The sequence below is a fragment of the Schistocerca serialis genome, chromosome 5 (assembly GCF_023864345.2).
Source record: "Schistocerca serialis cubense isolate TAMUIC-IGC-003099 chromosome 5, iqSchSeri2.2, whole genome shotgun sequence".
Taxonomy (NCBI): Eukaryota; Metazoa; Arthropoda; class Insecta; order Orthoptera; family Acrididae; genus Schistocerca; species Schistocerca serialis.
Genome location: NC_064642.1, coordinates 560,192,100 through 560,212,398, shown reverse-complemented (window position 1 = coordinate 560,212,398; position 20,299 = coordinate 560,192,100). Strand labels below are relative to the sequence as shown.

The 20,299-nt window shown below is 38.9% G+C and overlaps 1 protein-coding gene across 1 annotated transcript in view; it reads left to right on the top strand.

Annotated features, from left to right (window-relative positions):
* LOC126480737 (probable enoyl-CoA hydratase echA8) overlaps nucleotides 1-20,299 on the top strand; it is a 69,433-nt gene that overhangs the window by 11,942 nt on the left and 37,192 nt on the right. Inside the window, exons 2-3 of the mRNA XM_050104008.1 lie at nucleotides 14,993-15,246; nucleotides 17,223-17,367. Of these exons, the coding sequence (XP_049959965.1) occupies nucleotides 14,993-15,246; nucleotides 17,223-17,367 (399 nt within the window). The remainder of the gene's footprint in view (nucleotides 1-14,992; nucleotides 15,247-17,222; nucleotides 17,368-20,299) is intronic.

The following is a 20,299-nucleotide window of genomic DNA, read 5'->3' as shown; positions in this document are numbered from 1 at the left end:
TCTGCTGTCCATGCCCAGTCTATCAAAGCATACCCCCTGGATTCAGATTGGCAGCTTCTCAGAAACTGTGAATAAGGTCTTCTTTCCTCCTTGTACCACACTTTATCTGTAAGTTGCAAAAGAAATCTTTTCCATATTCCCAACCAGGACTGGTGACTGGTAACTTTTATCATGTATGAATGTTCTACCAGCAGTGTTCTTGCTTCCTCTCTGACCAGACTTGTTTCTTAAATTTTTTGGCGCATTCAAGTAAAGCTGGATGAGTGGCATTTAAATACTCCCCCTACTAATTCTATCTCTCCTGCTAAATTGGAAGAGTTTATTTTGGATTTTTGGCCCTTTTTTTGTTCTGCTAAGCGAGGTGGTGCAGTGGTTGGCACACTGGACTTGCATTCTGGAGGACCACGATTCAACTCCGCATCCAGCCATCCTGATTCAGGTTTTCCATGATTTTCCTAAATCATTTCAGGCAAACTCCAGGGTGCTTTCCTTTGAAAGTGCATAGCCAACTTCCTTCCCCGCCCTTGCCTAATTGGTTAGGATTGATGACCACACTGTTTGGTCCCCTCCTACAATTCAACCAACCAACCACCTTTTTTTTTTGTTTTCATAGTCTTTAAAATTGTTGTGAGAAATTGGTTGGCTGTAGTTATCTGTTCTCTGCAAAATCTTAAAGATTACCCTTTCTGCAAAATGCATCTTGCCATACTTTGTTCTAATTACTGTCGCTTTCCCTGGCCTGCTTGTTTCTCTTTTCTTATTTTTTCCACCACATGCTATAGTTTCTGTTATTTGCCTTAAATTTTCTCTGTCTCAGCTCTCAGGTTGTGCATTATGTGTCACTCTCGTAGTTATTTATTCATTCATTGTTGTGTTCTGTAGATGAACATTTAGGGTTGGGGTTGTTTTGGGGGAGGAGACCAGACAGCGAGGTCATCGGTCTCATCGGATTAGGAAAGCAAGTTGGCCATGCCCTTTCGAAGGAACCATCCCGGCATTTGTCTGGTGCGATTTAGGGAAATCACGGAAAACCTAAATCAGGATGGCTGGACACGGGATTTAACTGTCGTCCTCCCGAATGCAAGTCCAGTGTGCTAGCCACTGCGCCGAACATGTAGGGGTGTGAAATAAATCAAGATATACTTTAACAGAGACAATACATTGAAACTTAGTCTGCATATTATTTTAATAATAAGCTATCACTATAATGCTTCATGAATCCAAATTTTAGATAATTTGTAGAAAGAATGGCTAATGAGGTACATTTTAATTTTCTTTTGAACTGATTAAGATTCCCAGTTTGTTGGTTTATGTTAGATGGGACCCTGATGAATACCATTACAGCAGTGTTCATAACCTCACTCTGAACCATAGACCAGGAGGAAAAATCTACATGAAAATTATTTTTGTATCATATTTTAGGACTGTGTATATTACAGTTCAGCTGAGCTGGTTTTTCTTATCAGCTACAGATACCATTAAAGAGTAAATGTATTGGAAATTAGTGTAAGAATTCTAATATCCATAAAAAGGCCCTCTGCAAGATGTTTGGTCATCAGTTTTACACAATATGTGTACTGGTTGCTTCTGTGGAATAAATATTTTATTTAGTTAGGGTTCATTTCCCCAGAACATAATTCCATGAGACAGTATGTCCCCCCACCCTCTTAAACCAATCAACCAACCAGTGAGGAGGGAAAATATCCAAAATAAGCTAACACTCTTGCCTTTAAGCCAACTCAGTGACAGATACTCCTAAGGGCAAAAAATAATAAACCAAGTTTCTTGATTTAGTTTGTTTATGTAATGACTATTTTAACATGTTACTCAGCTGAATGATAAGGAGGTTTCCACACAGTGTTTCATTGGGTGCATAATCATTAATGTCTACTTGTGGTGCAAGCGGGGAATTTTCATATGTTTGAGTGAGATTAAAACTTAAACTGTTTGCTGTGAACCAGTGATAGTCTTATTCAGCTAAAACCTGAACTGTATCTGGTAAAGTTGAATTTGGACCCTTGATTAGTATGTTTGTGTCACCAGAAAATGTTACAGTTTTAAATGCTTTTTTCTCCCATGTTTACTCATTCAGTTACCTCATCCCTAAGCATTTTACTTTTCTCCTCCTTATCTTTTCTCTCATTTTTCAATTTTCCCACCCCCACCCCTTCACCCCTTCCTTTCCTTTTTGGTATCTTTCTTTCTGCTCTCTACCCTCCCTTTCCTTCTCCCTCTCTTCCTCCTCTTGCACTCTTTCTTTCTGTCATTTATTTTCTTCCCTCACTTTCCATAACCGTCTACTGTCCCCTGTCTAATTATCTCTTCTCTTCTGTCTCTCTCTTTTTCTACCCTAGACAAAATTATCTGTATGTTTACTCCTGTATTTCTTTTCTCACTGCTTACTTACTTCTTTCTAACTTTTGTAAATGGAATTCTTTTCTTTTCCATTGCTTCCTGCCTCCTTCCACTACTGATTGAGCTCTCTTTCATTTCACTTAATGCTCTGTTCATCTGTTCACATACATAATCACCTCATTCCATATTATCAAAATCAAATGTGTGGTTCTCTTATTTCCATTCATTGTTCATGTTGTCATGCAGATACCACACAAAGTCTGTTCAAGCCTATTGTCATCAGCATAGCTCATCAAGTGTAACTCCTCAATTTTATATTACTTATTTACATCACTTAGCTCTGGAGACAAGTCGCCAGAGCCTTCTTTACTTGAGCTCCGCTAATGGCTTGCTTGGGTTGCAGCCACCTTCTTACCTGGCCCATGCAGGGTGCTGACCGTGTCATTCTCTGCAGTTTTGTAAACACCTGTATCTCAGATAATTGATGTAGATTTAAGGGTTACTCGCCCCAATAAGAAATCTGTGATATGAAAATGAATTTAATATCAACACAAAGTGGCTCTCTTGACTAACATCCCAGAAGATTCACTTAATCTGCTCATTAAGTGATGTACATACACAAAAAACTTCCATAATTAATAAACTCTGTCTGAACAGGCTTTGCAAGGTCCAACGATACCAACTGGCCACCTTGTCATCTTCAGCCAACAGGCATCACTGGATGCAGATATGAAGGGGCATGTGATCGCCACACCACTCTCCCAGCTGTTGTCAGTTTCCATGACTAGAACTGCTGCTTCGCAGCAAGTAGCTCCTCAATTGGCCTTACAAGGGCTGAGTGCACCCCACTTGCCAACAGCACTCGGCAGACCCAGACAGTCACACTTCCAAGTACTAGCCGAGTCCAACCATGCTTAGCTTCAGTGGTCTGATGGGAACCAGAGTTACTAATGCGGCAGGGCTGTTGGCATAATTAACCAGAACTCTGATAAATTATGAGCATGGGAAGTAAAAGTTACACTATTAATAAAAACAGCTATAATCAAATATTAAGTTTAACATAAATGTGCTCATTAGTTCTAATATTATGTTTGAGAAGTCATCTAATTCTTCTGCAACATCAAGAAACCTACTTAAGAAAGTTATTTAAACACATACTTCAGTTTTCCAAATTTGCTGTCCAACCCTCTAAAACGTAAAGAGCCTATGGTTCTACAGTATTTTATTTCCTTATTACTCAACCTATCCTCCTCCTCCCAATTCCTTCACTATTGACTATCTGACACACACAATCAAATATGCATTATTCATAAAGGGATCTTGCAAACAGGTGTTGCAGATGAACAGGCATGTTCTGCCATCGTAGATTTCTGAAAGGCGTTTGAAACTTAACCATTTTACCAGATAATAATCAAGATACAATCATATGGAACATCTTCACAGATATGCAGTTGGCCCAATGAATTTTTGACTGACAGAACACGGTACATTGTACTGGATAGCAAATATTCAACAGTGATGAAAGTGAAATTGGCCAGGCCCAAGGAAGCATAATAGGAACACTGGTGCGACCATACAAAATACACATAAGCAGTGTATCAGAGAGCATCAGCAGCACTATCAAATTGCTCACTGATGATGCTGATGTCATTATTAAATCACAAAGAAATGGAGATAGACTTGGACAAAATTTCCTCTGGGTGTAATGACGGGCAGCTCTCCTTACATGTAGATAAATACAAGATAATGCATATCACAAAATAACACCATAATATCCTGAAATATTAGTGGCAAAATCTAGAGTTTGTCACATTATTTAAATATTTAGTTGTAGTATTTACAAGAAATTTTAAATGAGATGAAAATTTTAAATCCTTAATTGGTACAAGAACTGAAGGACTGAAATTTGTTGTAAGAGTTCTGTGAAAATGGAAAGCATCTCTAAAGGAAATCACATAGAAGACACTAGTATGACTAGTTCTAGAGTATAAATCAAGCTTTTGGAGTTGTTATCAAGTAGGAATGACAGTATAAACATCAGAAGAACTCAGAGATACACTACTATGACTGTAACAGTTTCATATAGCTCATATAAAATTGTTAATAATGTAGAAGTAAAGGTAACAACTCACCCAAATAGTGGAGACACTGAGTCACAGAGACACACACAAACATGACTGCAGCTTGACTGGGATCAGCGGTTGTGTGGGGTGAAGTGAGAGAGTGGAGAAAGGAGGCAGGGAGTGGGAGGGACCTTTGGGGAAAATTGGCTAATAGCTTGGAGGGAGACAGCAGTTGCATGAGATAGGAGACAGTGGCACCAGTGAGTTGGGTCAGCACATGATGATGGTGATGATGATGATGATGATGATGAAATGGGCTAGTGGGCTGCTATAGGTGATGGAACAGGAAGGGGAGGCTGTAGGGACGAGGTGAGTAAAGTTATGGTGCTGGGGCAGGAGGAGGTGCATGTGGCTCTAGCTCAAAAAAAGGATTTCTCTGAAAGCTAGCAAGTTGTCAGTTTTATTTATGTGTATGTTGTCAACTCAGTGCCTCTACTATTTGGTGAGTTGTTACCTTTACTCTTAAATTATGTACATTGTATTATGACTCATTGTTATAATATTCATATATATTTTAGTGGGAATGTTCAGATATTTACAGGGTGACAATTATTGAACTATATGAAAAAAACATAAATTAGTTACAAACTATGGTGTGCAGACACTTTATTCAACATTTAATTGTCACTACAGATATTTGGATTTAGGTTATGACATGTTTGAAATGCCTGCCATCATTGGCAATGATTTGGCGCAGACGAATAATGAAATTCTTCATGACCTGCTGAAGTGTCAGAACATCGATGCTGTTTATGACCTCCCGAATGGCTGTTTCCAGCTCAGCAAAGGTTTTGGGGTTGTTGCTGCACACCACATCTTTAATATAGCCCCACAAAAAGGAGTTGCATGTGTTCAGATCTGGAGAACACGGCGGCCAATTGAGGCCCCTGCCAGTGGCCTCTGGGTACCCCAGAGCTAGAATGTGGTCCCCAAAGTGCTCCTCCAAGACATAAGACACTCTCCCGCTTTGATGTGGTCAAGCTCCGTCATGCGTGAACCACATCTTGTCGAAATCAGGGTCACTTTGGATAATGGGGATGAAATCATCTTCTAAAACCTTCACATACTGTTCTGTAGTAACCATGCCATCAAGGAATGTCGCGCCAATTATTCCGTGACTGGACAATGGACACCACACATTCATCTGCTGAGGGTGAAGATACTTTTCGATCATGAAATGCAGATTCTCAGTACCCCAAATGCGATAATTTTACTTATTGACCAGTTCTGTGGACAACAGTGTTGGCGAAACGCAACCTCTGTTCCATGGCCCTGGGGATTAATGGCTCATGGTATTGAATTTTGTATGGGAAGAGATGCAAGTCTTCAACAATTTCTCAGTGTCTCCCGGTTGATTCTCACCTGTTGTGCAGCTCGTCTGATTGATTTCCTGGAGCTGATTTGAAACACAGCACATATCTTCTTGATGTTATCAGGCATTTCCACACATTTTGGATGACCAATATTGCCAATACTGTCAACATAAACACTACCCGTTCTCTCAAACTTGTGAATCAGATTCTAGATTGTTAGCACACTTGGACCAGCTGTCTTCAGCTTGAACTTGGTCACAAACTTCCTGTGAGCCACAGTTGGGCTGTTATTGCATGCATTGCATAGTAGGCCTTCACAAGCACTATATGCTCAGGCACTCTGTACCATGACATTTTCTCATGCAAATGGCTGACAACAACAAGGTGCGTACACATTCACACTAATTCCCATCATGGCCCGCCGACAACCTTGCAGTTTGAACATTCTAACACAAACCGTTCAGAAGTTATGATGATTTTATTTCATATAGTTCAATAATGGTCACCCTGTAATGCAAATTTTTGGGAGAATGGCAGTGGTGTTTCCATGAAAACATGTTTGTTGAATTACGGAATGGGTATTGAGGAAGACTGTTCAACATTTCTGTTGTCACTGTCATATATGTCACACAGGGATTCTGAGAATAAGGTATGATAGATTACGGTGCATAGAGAGACATATAAACACTAATTTTTCCCCTCAATCAGTTGCATTGTTAGCTGCAACAGACAGAAGATGTGCTTTGTTGGTGTTGCACATTTTACCGATTTTAATTGAGATAAACTCATGCTGCATTGTTCTTCTTCAGCATGCCAGTGTAGAAGTGTGCACAGAATCAGCTAAATGAAAAATCTGTGCAATGCACACTTTTATTTGTATGCAGAGGGATTCAGAAAAATGTAGATGCTCTTTGATAGTTAATATCTTTGCAATTTCATGAGGTGACATAGTCCACTGTTTTTCTCAACAGATCGTGGTGTGCGTTTTCCAGCAGATGACAGTGCACCAATGAATGCAGTAAGATTGTCGTCTGAACAATGCACAGCCGTATTGAAGTGGTACTGGAAGTACAAAAACATGATGGAGGTACAATGACAATGATGTAATGTGCACAGAACTCAGCCACCAACATGTACAACAATTTATAATATTTATTTGGGATGATTTTGAAGCCAACGGTACTCTTCAGGATGTGCGTAAGAAAAAGTCTGGCTGATCAAAAACATCAGTAAGTCCAACTTCCAACATTGCTGTGTTGCAACATTTTTTAGGCCATCTCAAAAATCTGTGTGAGCCAATCAAGCGTGCAATGAATTCTGAAGGCTGCAAAGTGGAAAATGTACATTCCTAGATCACTACACACCATGAACAAGGATGACCCAGATCCAAGGATGGAGTACTGTAAGTGATTTGAAGGCATGCTTTGGGAGGATGAACAGTTTGCAGGGATGTTTATTTGGTCTGACAAGGCGCAATTCAAACTGAACAGTACTTTAAACTGCCACAACTGTATATATGGGCTCCTGAAAATCCTTACATTCCCATGGACAAACATGTTAATCTACAGGGTGTTAATTTGTGGTGTGGTCTGTCATCGCACGGTTTGATTGGCCCATTCTTTAAGGATATGTAACTAGTAAGGTGTATTTTCAAATGCTGCAAACATTGATTTTACTTGCTATCTGAGAGGTATTTGGAAATGAAAGATTTTTACCTACAATAAGATGGTACTCTGCCTAACTACCATAGAGATGAAAATATACCTGGGCAATGGATAGGTCGAAGAGGAACTTGTGAATACCCAGAACGGTCTCCGGACCTTACACCTCTTAACTTCTACGTATGGGAAACCATGAAAAATGAAGTTTATCAACAGAAGCCAGCTACAATGAATGAGCTACAAGAACCATCGAGGCGTACTGTGTGGCTATCACACTGGCAACACTGACAGCTATAGTTCGGGTAACAGTTCAGTGGTATTAATGTTGTTTGGCTGCTAATGAGGGTCACTTTGAACACATAAAATAACCTTCCCTCCATGCAATAATTGTAACAGTGTGTCATTTTGTTCCATTCATATTGACTATCAAAGAGTATCTACATTTTTCTGGACCCCTCTATGTAAAAGGCGACTTCAGAATTTCCTTTGTGTGAGACCACGCCTACAAGAACAGTGTGCCAATTTGAAGTTTTAGATTTGCTTATTCTACCATTCACTTTGCTTCTGTGTGATCTTTCATTGATTGTATCAATACCCATTTGTAATGTGAAATTTCAAACATTCGTGAGTGTTGCAATAAACTCATACTGTTATCATCAACTTAAACTTAATGGTGCTCTTTTAAAATTTTTGAGACCAGTGGGCCTCTCATGATTCAAACCAATCATTTCATAATTTAATTGTATGGTTACATTAGAAATAGTTTATTTTTGAGAATTTTTGGAGACTTACAAAACTATATTTTTGTAAGTTTCCAGTACGATTGTTTTGGATACGCAATTTATTTTGCAGCAAATCAGCATTTGTGATTCACAGTTCTGCCAAAGAATACATCATCCCCAAATATCACTGTATTTCAATGCAAATAAATGTGCATTTTTGAGAATTTTTGGAAGCTCTGATTATCCTTCGCATAATCTACGAGCAATTTGTAGTAAATCGGTGTTTGTGATTTAGTTACTGTAGTAGTAATTCTAACATATTGTGTTACATCCTTTTAGCTCAGCAGATTAAAAGGTAATCACCAGGCTTAATTTAAAGTTATTTGTTCACTGCCTTGTAATGCACTGCATCAGCCAAAATGGAGCGCCCCTGTGAATTCTGTTGTCGAACAATGGATGAATTGGTTGACATTCATAAACAGCGGGAAATTGCCCTGACTACTGTCAAAAGATTGGCAGGTGCTGTGAGTTGGTGTGTTGGAAGAGCTCCTGAGAGTCGTGTACCTGCGATACCAATACCAGAGATACATCAAGTACTATCCTCTTCTGTAGATCCTGTCTCCTCTGCAGAAAGTACTTGATCTGTCATTACTCATCCACTTGACTGTGAGTGGCATGTCAGCGGTAGATCTAGGCATCCCGTACAGGGTGGATGGGGGCCGAGGAGGACTCAGGGTGTTGTACCAATCCCCCTAACCAATGAGTTTGAGGTGCTGTCTCTCATATAAACTGAAACAGAGCCAGTGGGACTCACTTCACCTCTTTTGGGGAAACCTGTTTTGTTCAGTGTCAAGAGGAGGCAAATGCTAAATGGTAGTGGTCTGTTAATCGTTAGCAGTTCAGGTATATCGTAAATGATGGTACCCCTTAGGGAAATGGCAGCAAGGGATAGGAAGGACACCAGGTGCACTCAGTGTGTATGCTTGGGAGCCTCATTCAACATGTTGAAGAGGCTATTCCAGTGGCCATTGAGAGAACAGGGTGCAACCAACTGCAGAATGTGGCACATGTTGCAACAAATGATGCCTGTCTTGTGGACTCCAAGGTCATATTTGAGTCATTTCAGCAACTGGCAGAGAAGGTTGAGAAGACCAGCCTTGCACAGGGAATTTAAACGAAGTGCACAATTTGCAGCATTGTCCCCAGAACTGATCATAGCCATTTGGTTCTGAGTCGAATGGAAGAAATGAATGGGAGCTGTAATGGTTCTGTGACAAGCTAGGCTGTGTCTTCCTGGACTTGTGCCATAGGGTTGAGAATTGTAGGGTCCCCCTAATGGGTCAGGTGAGCACTAAACATCAGAGGCTGCTACTCAGATAGCTGACTATGTGTGAGGTGCACACATGGGTTTTTTAGATTAGATGACTCTCCATCCAATCCATATAACGATAGCTGTGGGAAACCCAGAAGCGTCAGTGCTGGGTCAAAAGAAATGCTTTCCTTAGTTGAGAGTATTAAAATCCTAATGGTAAACTGCCAAAGCATTTGCAACAAAGTGCCAGAGTTTGAGGCACTCATGAAAAGTTGTAAAGCTCACATAATACCTTAAATTAATGGCAGTGAGATTTTAGGGGAAAATTTAAGTGTATGTGAAAAGTATAGGCAAATGGACATGGAGGTGGTATGTTTGTTGCAGTAGACAAGAAACCTGAATCCACCAAGATAGAAATTGCAGATGCATATGAGATTGTTTGGGCAAGACTCAGTATCAGGGGTGTGCATAAAATGGTAATTGGATCCTTTTATCACCCACCAGGATTATCTCGTGATGTAACCAAAAACTTTAAAGAAAACCTTAGTTCACATGTACATAAGTTCCCCAATCATACTGTAATTGTTGGTGGAGACTTTAATCATCCAACAATTAATTGGGAAACTTATTGTTTTGTTAGTGGTGCGTGTGATAAGACATCCTCTGACACATTACAAATGCCTTCTCTTAAAAGTGCCTAGAACAGATAGTTAGGAAATATATTGGATCTAATGGCAACAAATGGACCTAAACTCTTGGAGGATGTCCACATTGAAACTTGTATCAGTGACCATGACATGGTTGTGGCTACAGTGATCACCAAAGAACAAAGGACAACTAAAACAAGCAGAAAGATATATATGTTCAGTAAACTAGATAAAAAATCAGTAGCGTCATATTTCAAAGAGGAACTGGAAACTTCCAGTACAGGGCAGAAGCTTGTAGGAGAACTATGGCTCATGTTTAAAAGAATAGTTGACAATGCAACTGGACAGATATGTACCTAAGAGAACAGTCCATAATAGGAGGGAACCTCCATGCTATACAGTCATTGTAAAGAAACTTCTAAAGAAACAGAGACCACTGTGTAATAGGCATAAAACAAAGTGTACGGCTATGGATACAGAGATGCTGAATGAAATAGGCATGGCTGTCAGGATATCACTTTGTGATGCCTTCAATGACTACTGTAGCAGTATATTGGCAAATGATCTTTCACAGAATCCAAAGAAATTCTGATTGTGTATAAAGGCTGTTAGTGGCACCAAAGTTATTGGCCAGTCCCTAGCGAATGAGACAGGAACTGAAATTGAGCAAAAGCTGAAATGCTTAATTCTGTTTTAAAATGTTCCTTTACTGAGGAAAATGTAGGAGAATTGCCCCAAATTTAATCCCCAAACCACTGAAAAGATGTATAAAATAAGCGTTAGTGCCAGTGGTGTTGAGAAACAGCTGGAATCATTAAAACTGAGCAAAGCTCCAGAACCCGATGGAATCCCTACCAGATTCTATAGTGAATTTGAGGCTGTATTAGCCTCTCTTCTAACTATAATCTATTGTAGATCCCTCAAACGAAAAACCACACACAGTTCTTGGAAAATAGCACAGGTCACACCCATCTACAAGAAGGGTAGTAGAAGTAATCCACAAAACTTTCATCCAATATCCTAGAATTCGATTTGTTGTAGAATCTTAGAACATATTCTTAGCTCAAACATAATGAAGTATCTTGAGCAGAATCATCTCCTCAATGCCAACAGCATGGAACTCGAAAACATTGTTCATGTGGAACCCAACTCCCATTTTCTCACATGACATACCGAAAGCTTCAGATCAAGGCAGTCAGATAGATGCAGTATTTCTTGATTTCTGAAAAGCATTTGACTCAGTATCACACCTACACTTATTGTCAAAATTACGTTCATATGGGGTATCAAGTGAAATTTGTGACTGGATTGAGGACATTTTGATAGGGAGGACATAGCATGTTATCTTGGATGGTGAGCCATCATCAGATGTAGAGATAACTTCGGATATACACAAGGGGAGTGTGTTGGGACCATTGCTGTTCATGTTGTATATTAGTGACATTTTACACAATGTTAATAGTAAAATCCGGCATTTTGCTGATGATGCAGTTATCTATAATGAAGTACTATCTGAAAGAAGCTGCATAAATATAGTCAGATCATGATCGATTTCAACATGGTGCAGAGATTGGCATCCTATGACTATAATATCAATGGGTCACACCTGGAATTGGCCAACTCATACAAATTCCTTAGTGTAGCACTTTGCAGGGATATGAAATGGAATGATCACATAGGTTCAGTCAGTGGTAAAGCAGTTGGTAGACTTCAGTTTATTGCTAGAATGCTGGGTAAGTGCAATCAGTCTATAAACGAGATTGCTTACAAATCACTTGTGTGACCCATCACAGAATATTGTTCATATGTCTGGGAACCGTACCAAATAGGGCTAACAGGGGATATTGAACACATACAGAGTGGGGCGGTGTGAATGGTTACGGGTTTTTTCATCCGTGACAGAGTGTCACAGAGATACTGAAGGAACTGAACAGGAAGGCTCTTGAAGATAGATGTAAACTATTGTGTGAAAGTTTATTAATAGAGTTTCAAGAACTGGCTTTGAATTATGACTAGATATGTACTACAGTCCCCTACATACCACTCACAGAAGAATCATGAGGATAAGATTAGAATGATTACTGCATGCACAGAGGCATTCTAACAATCATTCTTCCCATGCTCCATACATGAATGGAATGGGAAAAAACCCTAATAACTGCTACAATGGGACATAACCTCTTCCATGCACCTCACAGTGGTTTGAAGAGTATAGATGTAGATGTAGATGTAGATGTAGATGTAGAAGTAAATGAAATAGCACAGATAATCTCTAATTTAAGTTTACCCTCTACAGTGCACTGTGCAGTGGCTTATTTAGATTTGTAGGTGTGATGAATGAGGCCTTTATCTTTATTCTGCTCATTACCTTTCTTCTGAATAATCTTTTCTCTGTTCACTTGCCTAAGAATCAGTTCTGCTGACAAAACCAGCATCTCCGTGCCTCATCTCCTGGACCAGGAATCTTAAGAAGCTTCATAATGCTTGAGATCCCAACCACTTGGCCTGCATAATTATTACATGTTTGTGACTTCCATTTGAAACTCTTTGTTGTTGGTTGGTTGAAAATTATTTTCTCTCATCACACCCAGAAAGTTGATATATTGTCCATAATTTCTCAAGAATTGGTCACTTTCTGCAGGTGAACTGACAGCTTTCAGAGCTTCCTGTGGACAGCTGAACAGCAGAAATTGTAGTTTAGGAGCAGGTGTAAACCTTTTGTAAGTAAGAATAGAACTGAATAGATTGGATTTGGACACTATTTTTGTGAATAGAAAGCATTACCTTATTACACAGCCTGTAATTTGCAAAACAGTTCTAACAGGAATCTTAAGAAGCTTCTTAATGCTTGAGATCCCAGCCACTTGCCCTGCATAATTATTACATATTTGTGACTTCCATTTGAAACTCTTTGTTATTGGTTGGTTGAAAATTATTTTCTCTCATCACACTCAGAAAGTTGATATATTCTCCATAATTTCTTAAGAATTGGTCACTTTCTGCAGGTGAGCTGACAGCTTTCAGAGCTTCCTGTGGACAGCTGAACAGCAGAAATTGTCATTTAGAAGCAGGTGTCAACCTTTTGTAAGTAAGAATGCAACTGAATGGATTGAATTGGGACACTATTTTTGTGAATAGAAAGCATTACCTTATTACACAGTCTGTAATTTGCAAAACAGTTCTATTTATACAAATTTACTTTAATTGTGTGTAGGGAAGGATACTTTGTGTACCGCTGTCAGTCCCCCCCCCCCCCCCCCCCCTCCTGTTCCAGTCACGAATGGTTCATGGGAAGAACGATTCTTGGTAAGGTGCCATGTGAGCTCATATATCTAATTTTACTTTCATGATCTTTATGCAAGATGTGCATTGGAGGAAGCAATATATTAGTTGATTCTTCTAAGAATGTATGCTCTCTGAAAGCAGATCATGATTCAGAACATCTCTCTTGCAGTATCTACCACAGGTGTTGGCTGACCATCTCCATGATGATTTCACACTTATTTAATACACCTGTAATGAAACAAACTGTTCTTCCTTAGATCTTTTCAATTCCCTCTATTAGTCGTAGCTGGTACACATGCCAGACTGACAACTATTTCCTTTGTGAGTTCGTTACACTTCCTGAGGATACTTCCAATGAATCGCAGTCTGACATCTGCTTTATCTGCAATTAATTTTATGTTGTTGTTCCACTTTAAATCATTCTAAACACATACTCCTAGATATTTTATGGATGTGACTGCTTCCAGTTTTATTACGTAATAGATATAACATTTGCAAAAGTGATCCTTTGATCACTGTATGCAAAAAGAATTGTAATTTAATAAAGAATTGTCAACCAGGACTCAAGTACACTACTGCTTTTGCAGTACTTAACAGACCCTGTACTGACTGAGCATTGTGGCCACAATAATCCAATCCTCCACAGAAACACCCTTCCTAAAACTTTTCACTGCTTACAGTAGTTGCTTTGTTCTTTCCCCCTCAATGTGCCTGTGGTTGCTTCCTTCTTTTCCCTGTGAAGATGCTTGTTTAAATTCTCTGTCTCTGAGACTTCTAAATTGGATGCCCACAAACAGTCCCTCAAATGAGACATTTCAATGTCTCAAGACCTTGAATTGTTTGTAAGAGCTTGTGAAGGAAAATTTCTCAGTTGCTACCTAGAAATTGATCATATATCAACCATCACAGGGGGAAAGAATAATTATATTTACTTTCAGAAAGAAACAAACACTGTCTGAACAGACTGTAGAGGCCCAATGGTACTGACCGGCCGCTGTGTCATCCTCAGCCCTTAGGCGTCACCCGGTGCAGATATGGAGGGGCATGTGATCAGAACACCACCCTAATGGCCATTGTCAGTTTTTGTGACTGGTGTCTGCTACTCCTCAATCAAGTAGGTCCTCAATTGGCCTCACAAGAGCTGAGTGCACCCTGCTTACTAACAGCACTTAGGAGACCTGAATGGTGACCCATCCAAGTGGTAGAAAAGCCCAATGGCACTTAACTTCAGTGATCTAATATGAACTGGTGTTACCACTGCAGCAAGGCCATTGGCTATATTTTATTTCATAACATTATGAAAATTAAATGACTGCAGGAACAGATTTATATCTGTAATTATCACTTTTCCTATTTGTACATAATTCACTTAGGCATGTGCATCAGTCACAAAATTTAAACTGTTTATTTGTTTTTTATGTTTTTCATCTAGCTATTGGACAAATGTCATGGTTTTTAGCTGCAGCATATAAGTTTGGTGGATTTCTATGTACTTCCATTGAAGCTGTAATTGCTATGTGTCTTTTGTGACTTTGTTCTTTACTTAGAGATAATTGAAATAACCACATTTTCAGATGAAATATTGGTGGACAAAGTATTTGATGTAACCACCATTGGTATCAATAGACCAAACAAGAGAAACTGTGTAAACCCTGAAGTTGCAAGAAAACTCCGAGCAGCTGTTACAAATTTTGAAGATGACCCTTCTTCCTCAGTTGCTGTTTTGTATGGTACTGGAGGCAACTTCTGTTCTGGATTTGATCTGGAAACTTTGGCAGAAGTGAAGAGTTTTGAGAATTTACGCAAGGAAATTGCAGCAGGAGGAATGGTGAGCACTGGTGTAACCTGATAGTATCAAATATGAAAAAGAAGAAAAGAAAAAAATTAGAATGAACCTCCTCATTCACAAATTAAATCACTGAGCAGCAATTCATCAATTACAGTTATAAATAACTCTCACAGCAGAGAACATTCCATTGCCTTCATACATCACTCAAACTATATTTTATGCAGGTCTACTTCCTTTAATGATAATCAAAAGGCAAGTAAATTTTGTCATTGAAATTTTTGTTAAACACACCGAGGTGCATAAAAACCTCTTCAGGTGCAACTGTGGGTGTCTTACCTTTTTCAAATGTTATTTAAAGGATGAGAAAAAATTAATAGTTTATTTTCTAATTATTATGAGATTTACTTTGTGTGAATGCTTAATAGAATTTAAAAAATATATTTTCTGCTGTTATGTCTTGAATAATGTCCCACTTATCAACTATCAGCCATCTGATGAACTGGACTAGTGCTATCTTTAGATGTATTAAAGATAGAAAAATTAGAAATATATAAAACCAGTAAAAAAGTGTAATTGATATCATTGTATATTATGGGAGTAAAATTAACTTATGACATTAAATCAAGGACTATTAGGAGAGGAATCTAAAACAATGGTGGAATCACAGCTGCAAATTTAATTGTGGCTGTTTATCCATTAATTCCAAAATATATTTTTTCTGTCTGTTGTTCAAGTTTTGATGGTTTTAAAATAGACTCTATTGTGATTTTGGTACTGGAAACATGTACGTCATACTATATCATGTATCAGATGTGCATCATGTTTGTGTCCTCCTCATTCTGTTTTCTACCTCTCCTGTTTTTCTTTTTGTCTGAAAAACTGGTGGCTGTGTATTCTTTTGTGGTTTGGTTTTCACTAAACAGAATGACAATGGGTGTTACATGGTGAAAAATCAACTTTCAGGCATGAGGTGTGACACCAAATATTGTGAATACACTGTGGAACTCTAGTGATACTCAATGTCTGGACCACAACTCACTTCCTGCTAGATGATCTATGCATGGAGGAAGACATTTAACTGAGTTATGAAAAAGCCAGTGTGGCTGATAATTTTTTTTTAAAAAAAAGAAAAGAAAAGAAAGTTATCTGGCCATACACACAGTTGCAAAGAAGTTGTATGTACAGTTTTCACTGAACTATTCATCTTAAACTGTTGGCCTAATGCCTGCAATATTATAATTCAGTCCACTGATCTACCATTGTTGACTTAATAACCATCACAATATCTATAATACTACATGAGCTATGATCTTATTTCTCCGTCGTTTTTAATGATGTCAAAAGAGTGTGTTATTAACAATAAAGATTATCTTCTTCTTTCGTTAATTTTCTTGTGCCTTTGTCCTGCATGTGTGCAGGGTTGTGATGGTTATTGATGGTTTTGGCACAGTTAATTTAAGGGGTGGCTGGATGCCCTTCCTGTCACCACCTCGTTACCCTTCGGGACAGAATGTGTGTATGCCAGCTGTCTGTGTGTAGTGAGAGTTATGCAAAAACTTTCAAAATTTTTGCAAATTGTGCAACTGAGGTGCGAATTCGGTACCAGCCCAGACTCACCTATTCAGATGTTGGGAAACTGCCTAAAACCACATTCAGACTGGCTGGCACACTGACCCTCATTGTTAATTCACTGAGCAGATTTAATTGGGGACTGGCACATCTCACCATCCCAGAAGCAGCGCTTTAACATGTGCAGTTATCTGGGTGGGTAATGAAGACATGGTCACTGGTTATTTATATCCTAAATTGATCTTTCATCATTTATTATTTCAGTTCTGTTATAATTTCATTTCTAATATCATAAGATTTTCATTTGGTTTGACTGTCACTTAGCCAAGAATTTCTTTGCTATACTATCATTCTAAAATTATTATTATACAATTATTGTTATTGCTTTTGTTACTAAAAATCACACAGTTGAAAAATTATCATTTAAATATTTTTGTCTCTGATAGGGATTAACAAGAAGGATTACAAAGAAACCTCTAATAGCTGCTGTCAGTGGCTATGCAGTAGCTGGTGGTTTTGAACTTGCGTTACTGTGTGATCTTAGGGTTGTTGAAGAAACAGCAGTCATGGGAGTATTCTGTCGACGATTTGGTGAGCTTATAACAGATTTATCATAGTGAAGCCCAACAATATCATGACTACAGCCTAATAGAATGTACTTTTAATGAAAATAAATTATTTTCGGTGGTTCCATTGTACATAGATGGTAGTAATGACTGAACTTAGTCTGGAGTTGATGACAAAGGAGAGAAAAATTTCTAGTGCTGGCACATGCTTGCACCTTTTGGTTAGTAATGAGGGTGTCATTAGGTGTAATGATCCCTTAATTTTTTTCTCTTTCATTAAGAGCTGCAGTACTGAACCATTCACTGATCAGTCCAGTATCAGTCTATCACAATCCTTTTAACACTATGAACAATTTCTGGCTTAGCTTTGGACACCAAGTGCTTCATGTCCAAACAATGAAAGAAATTACAGATGTGGTATGATACTAAATGTACAGGTGTTGTATGAATATCCCTATTTTGAGGTAGTTTTCACTAATGATAGATGAATACTTTATTGTGAAATAACAATAGAAAAAGACATTGTTACTCACTCCATGGAGGAGCCATTGAGTGGCAGGCAGGCATATTGAAAATAGACTGCTAGATTTTTTTAAAATATCAGACCAAATCCTTCATCAGAGGTACTAAAAGAAAAAAAAAAAATGCACACACATTTTCAACTCACATACATATGTTCACTACCATCTCTGGAGCTTGCCAGGCAGAGACACTTGCTCTTGATGCTGAGTCTTAGAATACCTGGTACATCTGCTCATTACAGCACTTACAGTAACAAAGGTTTCAACAGGGAGCAGACTATACTGGGCAGACTGACCTACCCAGCTGTAAGACTACACAAGATGTCACTTGTAACGTAATAGACTGAGATTCACTTACTATAATATGTGATACATCTGATTTCTAAACATCACAATATTCTGTAACTTTAAACAATGGGAAATCCAGGATGGAATGTAACAATATTATAAAAAGGATAGTTGCTACTCACCATGTAACGGTGATGCTGAGTTGTGGATAGCCACAACAAAAAGACTGTCATAAAATAAGTTTTCTGCCAACAAGGCTTTTGTCAGAAACAAATGGCAAAAACACACACACACACACACACACACACACACACACACACACAAACACACAAGACCACACTACAAGCAGCAGCAGTGCATGATGTGAGAGGCAACTGGATGGGAGTAAGGAGGAGATGGGGTGGGGAGGGAGAGGGATAGCAGAATATGGGTGGAGAACAGTGAAGTGCTGCTGGGGAGTGTGCAGGGATGAGGTGGAGAGAGGGTAGAGCAGCTAGGTGCAGTTGGGAGGTTAGACAAAGGGGAGGGGGGGGGGGAGGAGGGGAGCAGAAAACAAGAAAAGTAAGAAGACTGGATGTGTTGGTGCAATAGAGGGTTGTGTAGTGCTGGAACATTCCCATTCCAGCACTAAACAGCCCTCTATGCCAGCGATGCACCCAGTTTTTTATTTCTCTCCTTTTCTGCTACTACCCCCCTCCCCACCATCTAATCTCTAACCTCCCGACTGCACCTAGCTGCTCTACCCTCTCTCCACATCGTCCGTACACTCTACCCAGCAGCACTTCACCATACCCCACCCCTACCCTGCTATCCCTTCCCCTCCCTGCCCCAGCCTCCTCCTTAGCCCCAACCAACTGCCTCTCCCATGATGCGCTGGTGCTGCAGCTCGTAGTCTGGTTTCAGCTGCCAGAGACTGTGGTCATGGTTTTGTGTGTGTGTGTGTGTGTGTGTGTGTGTGTGTGTGTGTGTGTGTGTTGTCTATTTTTGATAAAAGCCTTGCTGGCCGAAAGATTATTCTGTGACAGTCTTTTTCTTGTGCATATCTGCGACTCAGCATCTCCGCTATATGTTGAGTAACAACTATCCTTATCATAATATTCTATAATTTTATTGTATGATTGTATGCTTATGGTCATGTGTTTATTTTCAACTACACCAATTAGTTTTTAACAACATCTGAAATAAAAAAGAAAATACTTGAACAGAATGTTCGTTCAAGATGTATAAAATGAAATAATTGTCTTGAAGTAAACTTGTTAATTACTGATTTTAAATACAATATGGAGTGGTGTGTTTTTGCAGAATAATTAGGGTTGATGAATGGCATTGCTTCTATTTTGGCAAGTGAAATATTAATTTATCTGATGAGAATATACATACTGTAGTATTAATTGTTAAAAATACTCATCATATAATAATTAACACTCAAAGCCTCTATATTTTATGAAACCAATTTTGAAACATATGCTTACGTTTTTTGCTGAGCATAATGTCATGCTCAAATAATTTTGTAGAGAAATGGGGAAACCTGAATGTTCCAGTAAGGTATGGTCTTTCTTTTACAGTATGTAATGAACATGGGTGTCATCTTAAAATCGGCCATCTTGAATCTACGTCAGTTTTTTTAAATGGAAAGGAGGTTTTGTGATACACCAAATTACATCAGCATTTTCTCACAGGTTCATTCCTGTAAACACAGTCGAATTAGCTGTTATGGTTAAAAAATTACAACACATTTTGGTTGGAATTACAGACTGGACTGTTCTCCATAAAGGACAGTCGTTTAATGTGTTCAACAAAGTGTTCCTCTCAGTCAACATACATTTGAAGGCACTTAATCCAATCATCACACGCTCGCAGAAGCATTTCTGCAGAAATGCTGGCACATGCATCTTCAGCGTGTTACTCAAGATAATGTCTGTTTCTTATTTTCTCTGCATAAACAGTCCCACAGATAGAAGTCAGGTGGTGTGAGATCAGGTGATCTTGGTGCCACTCCACAGAACCACTTCAGCCAATCCAATGACCAGGAAATTGACCACCTGACTAACCACTGACAAACAACTGCTCCATTTTGTGGTGGAGACCTGTCCTGTTGAAAGTAAGAGGGAAAGCTGCCATCTTCATTCAGAACTAAGGGAAACACCA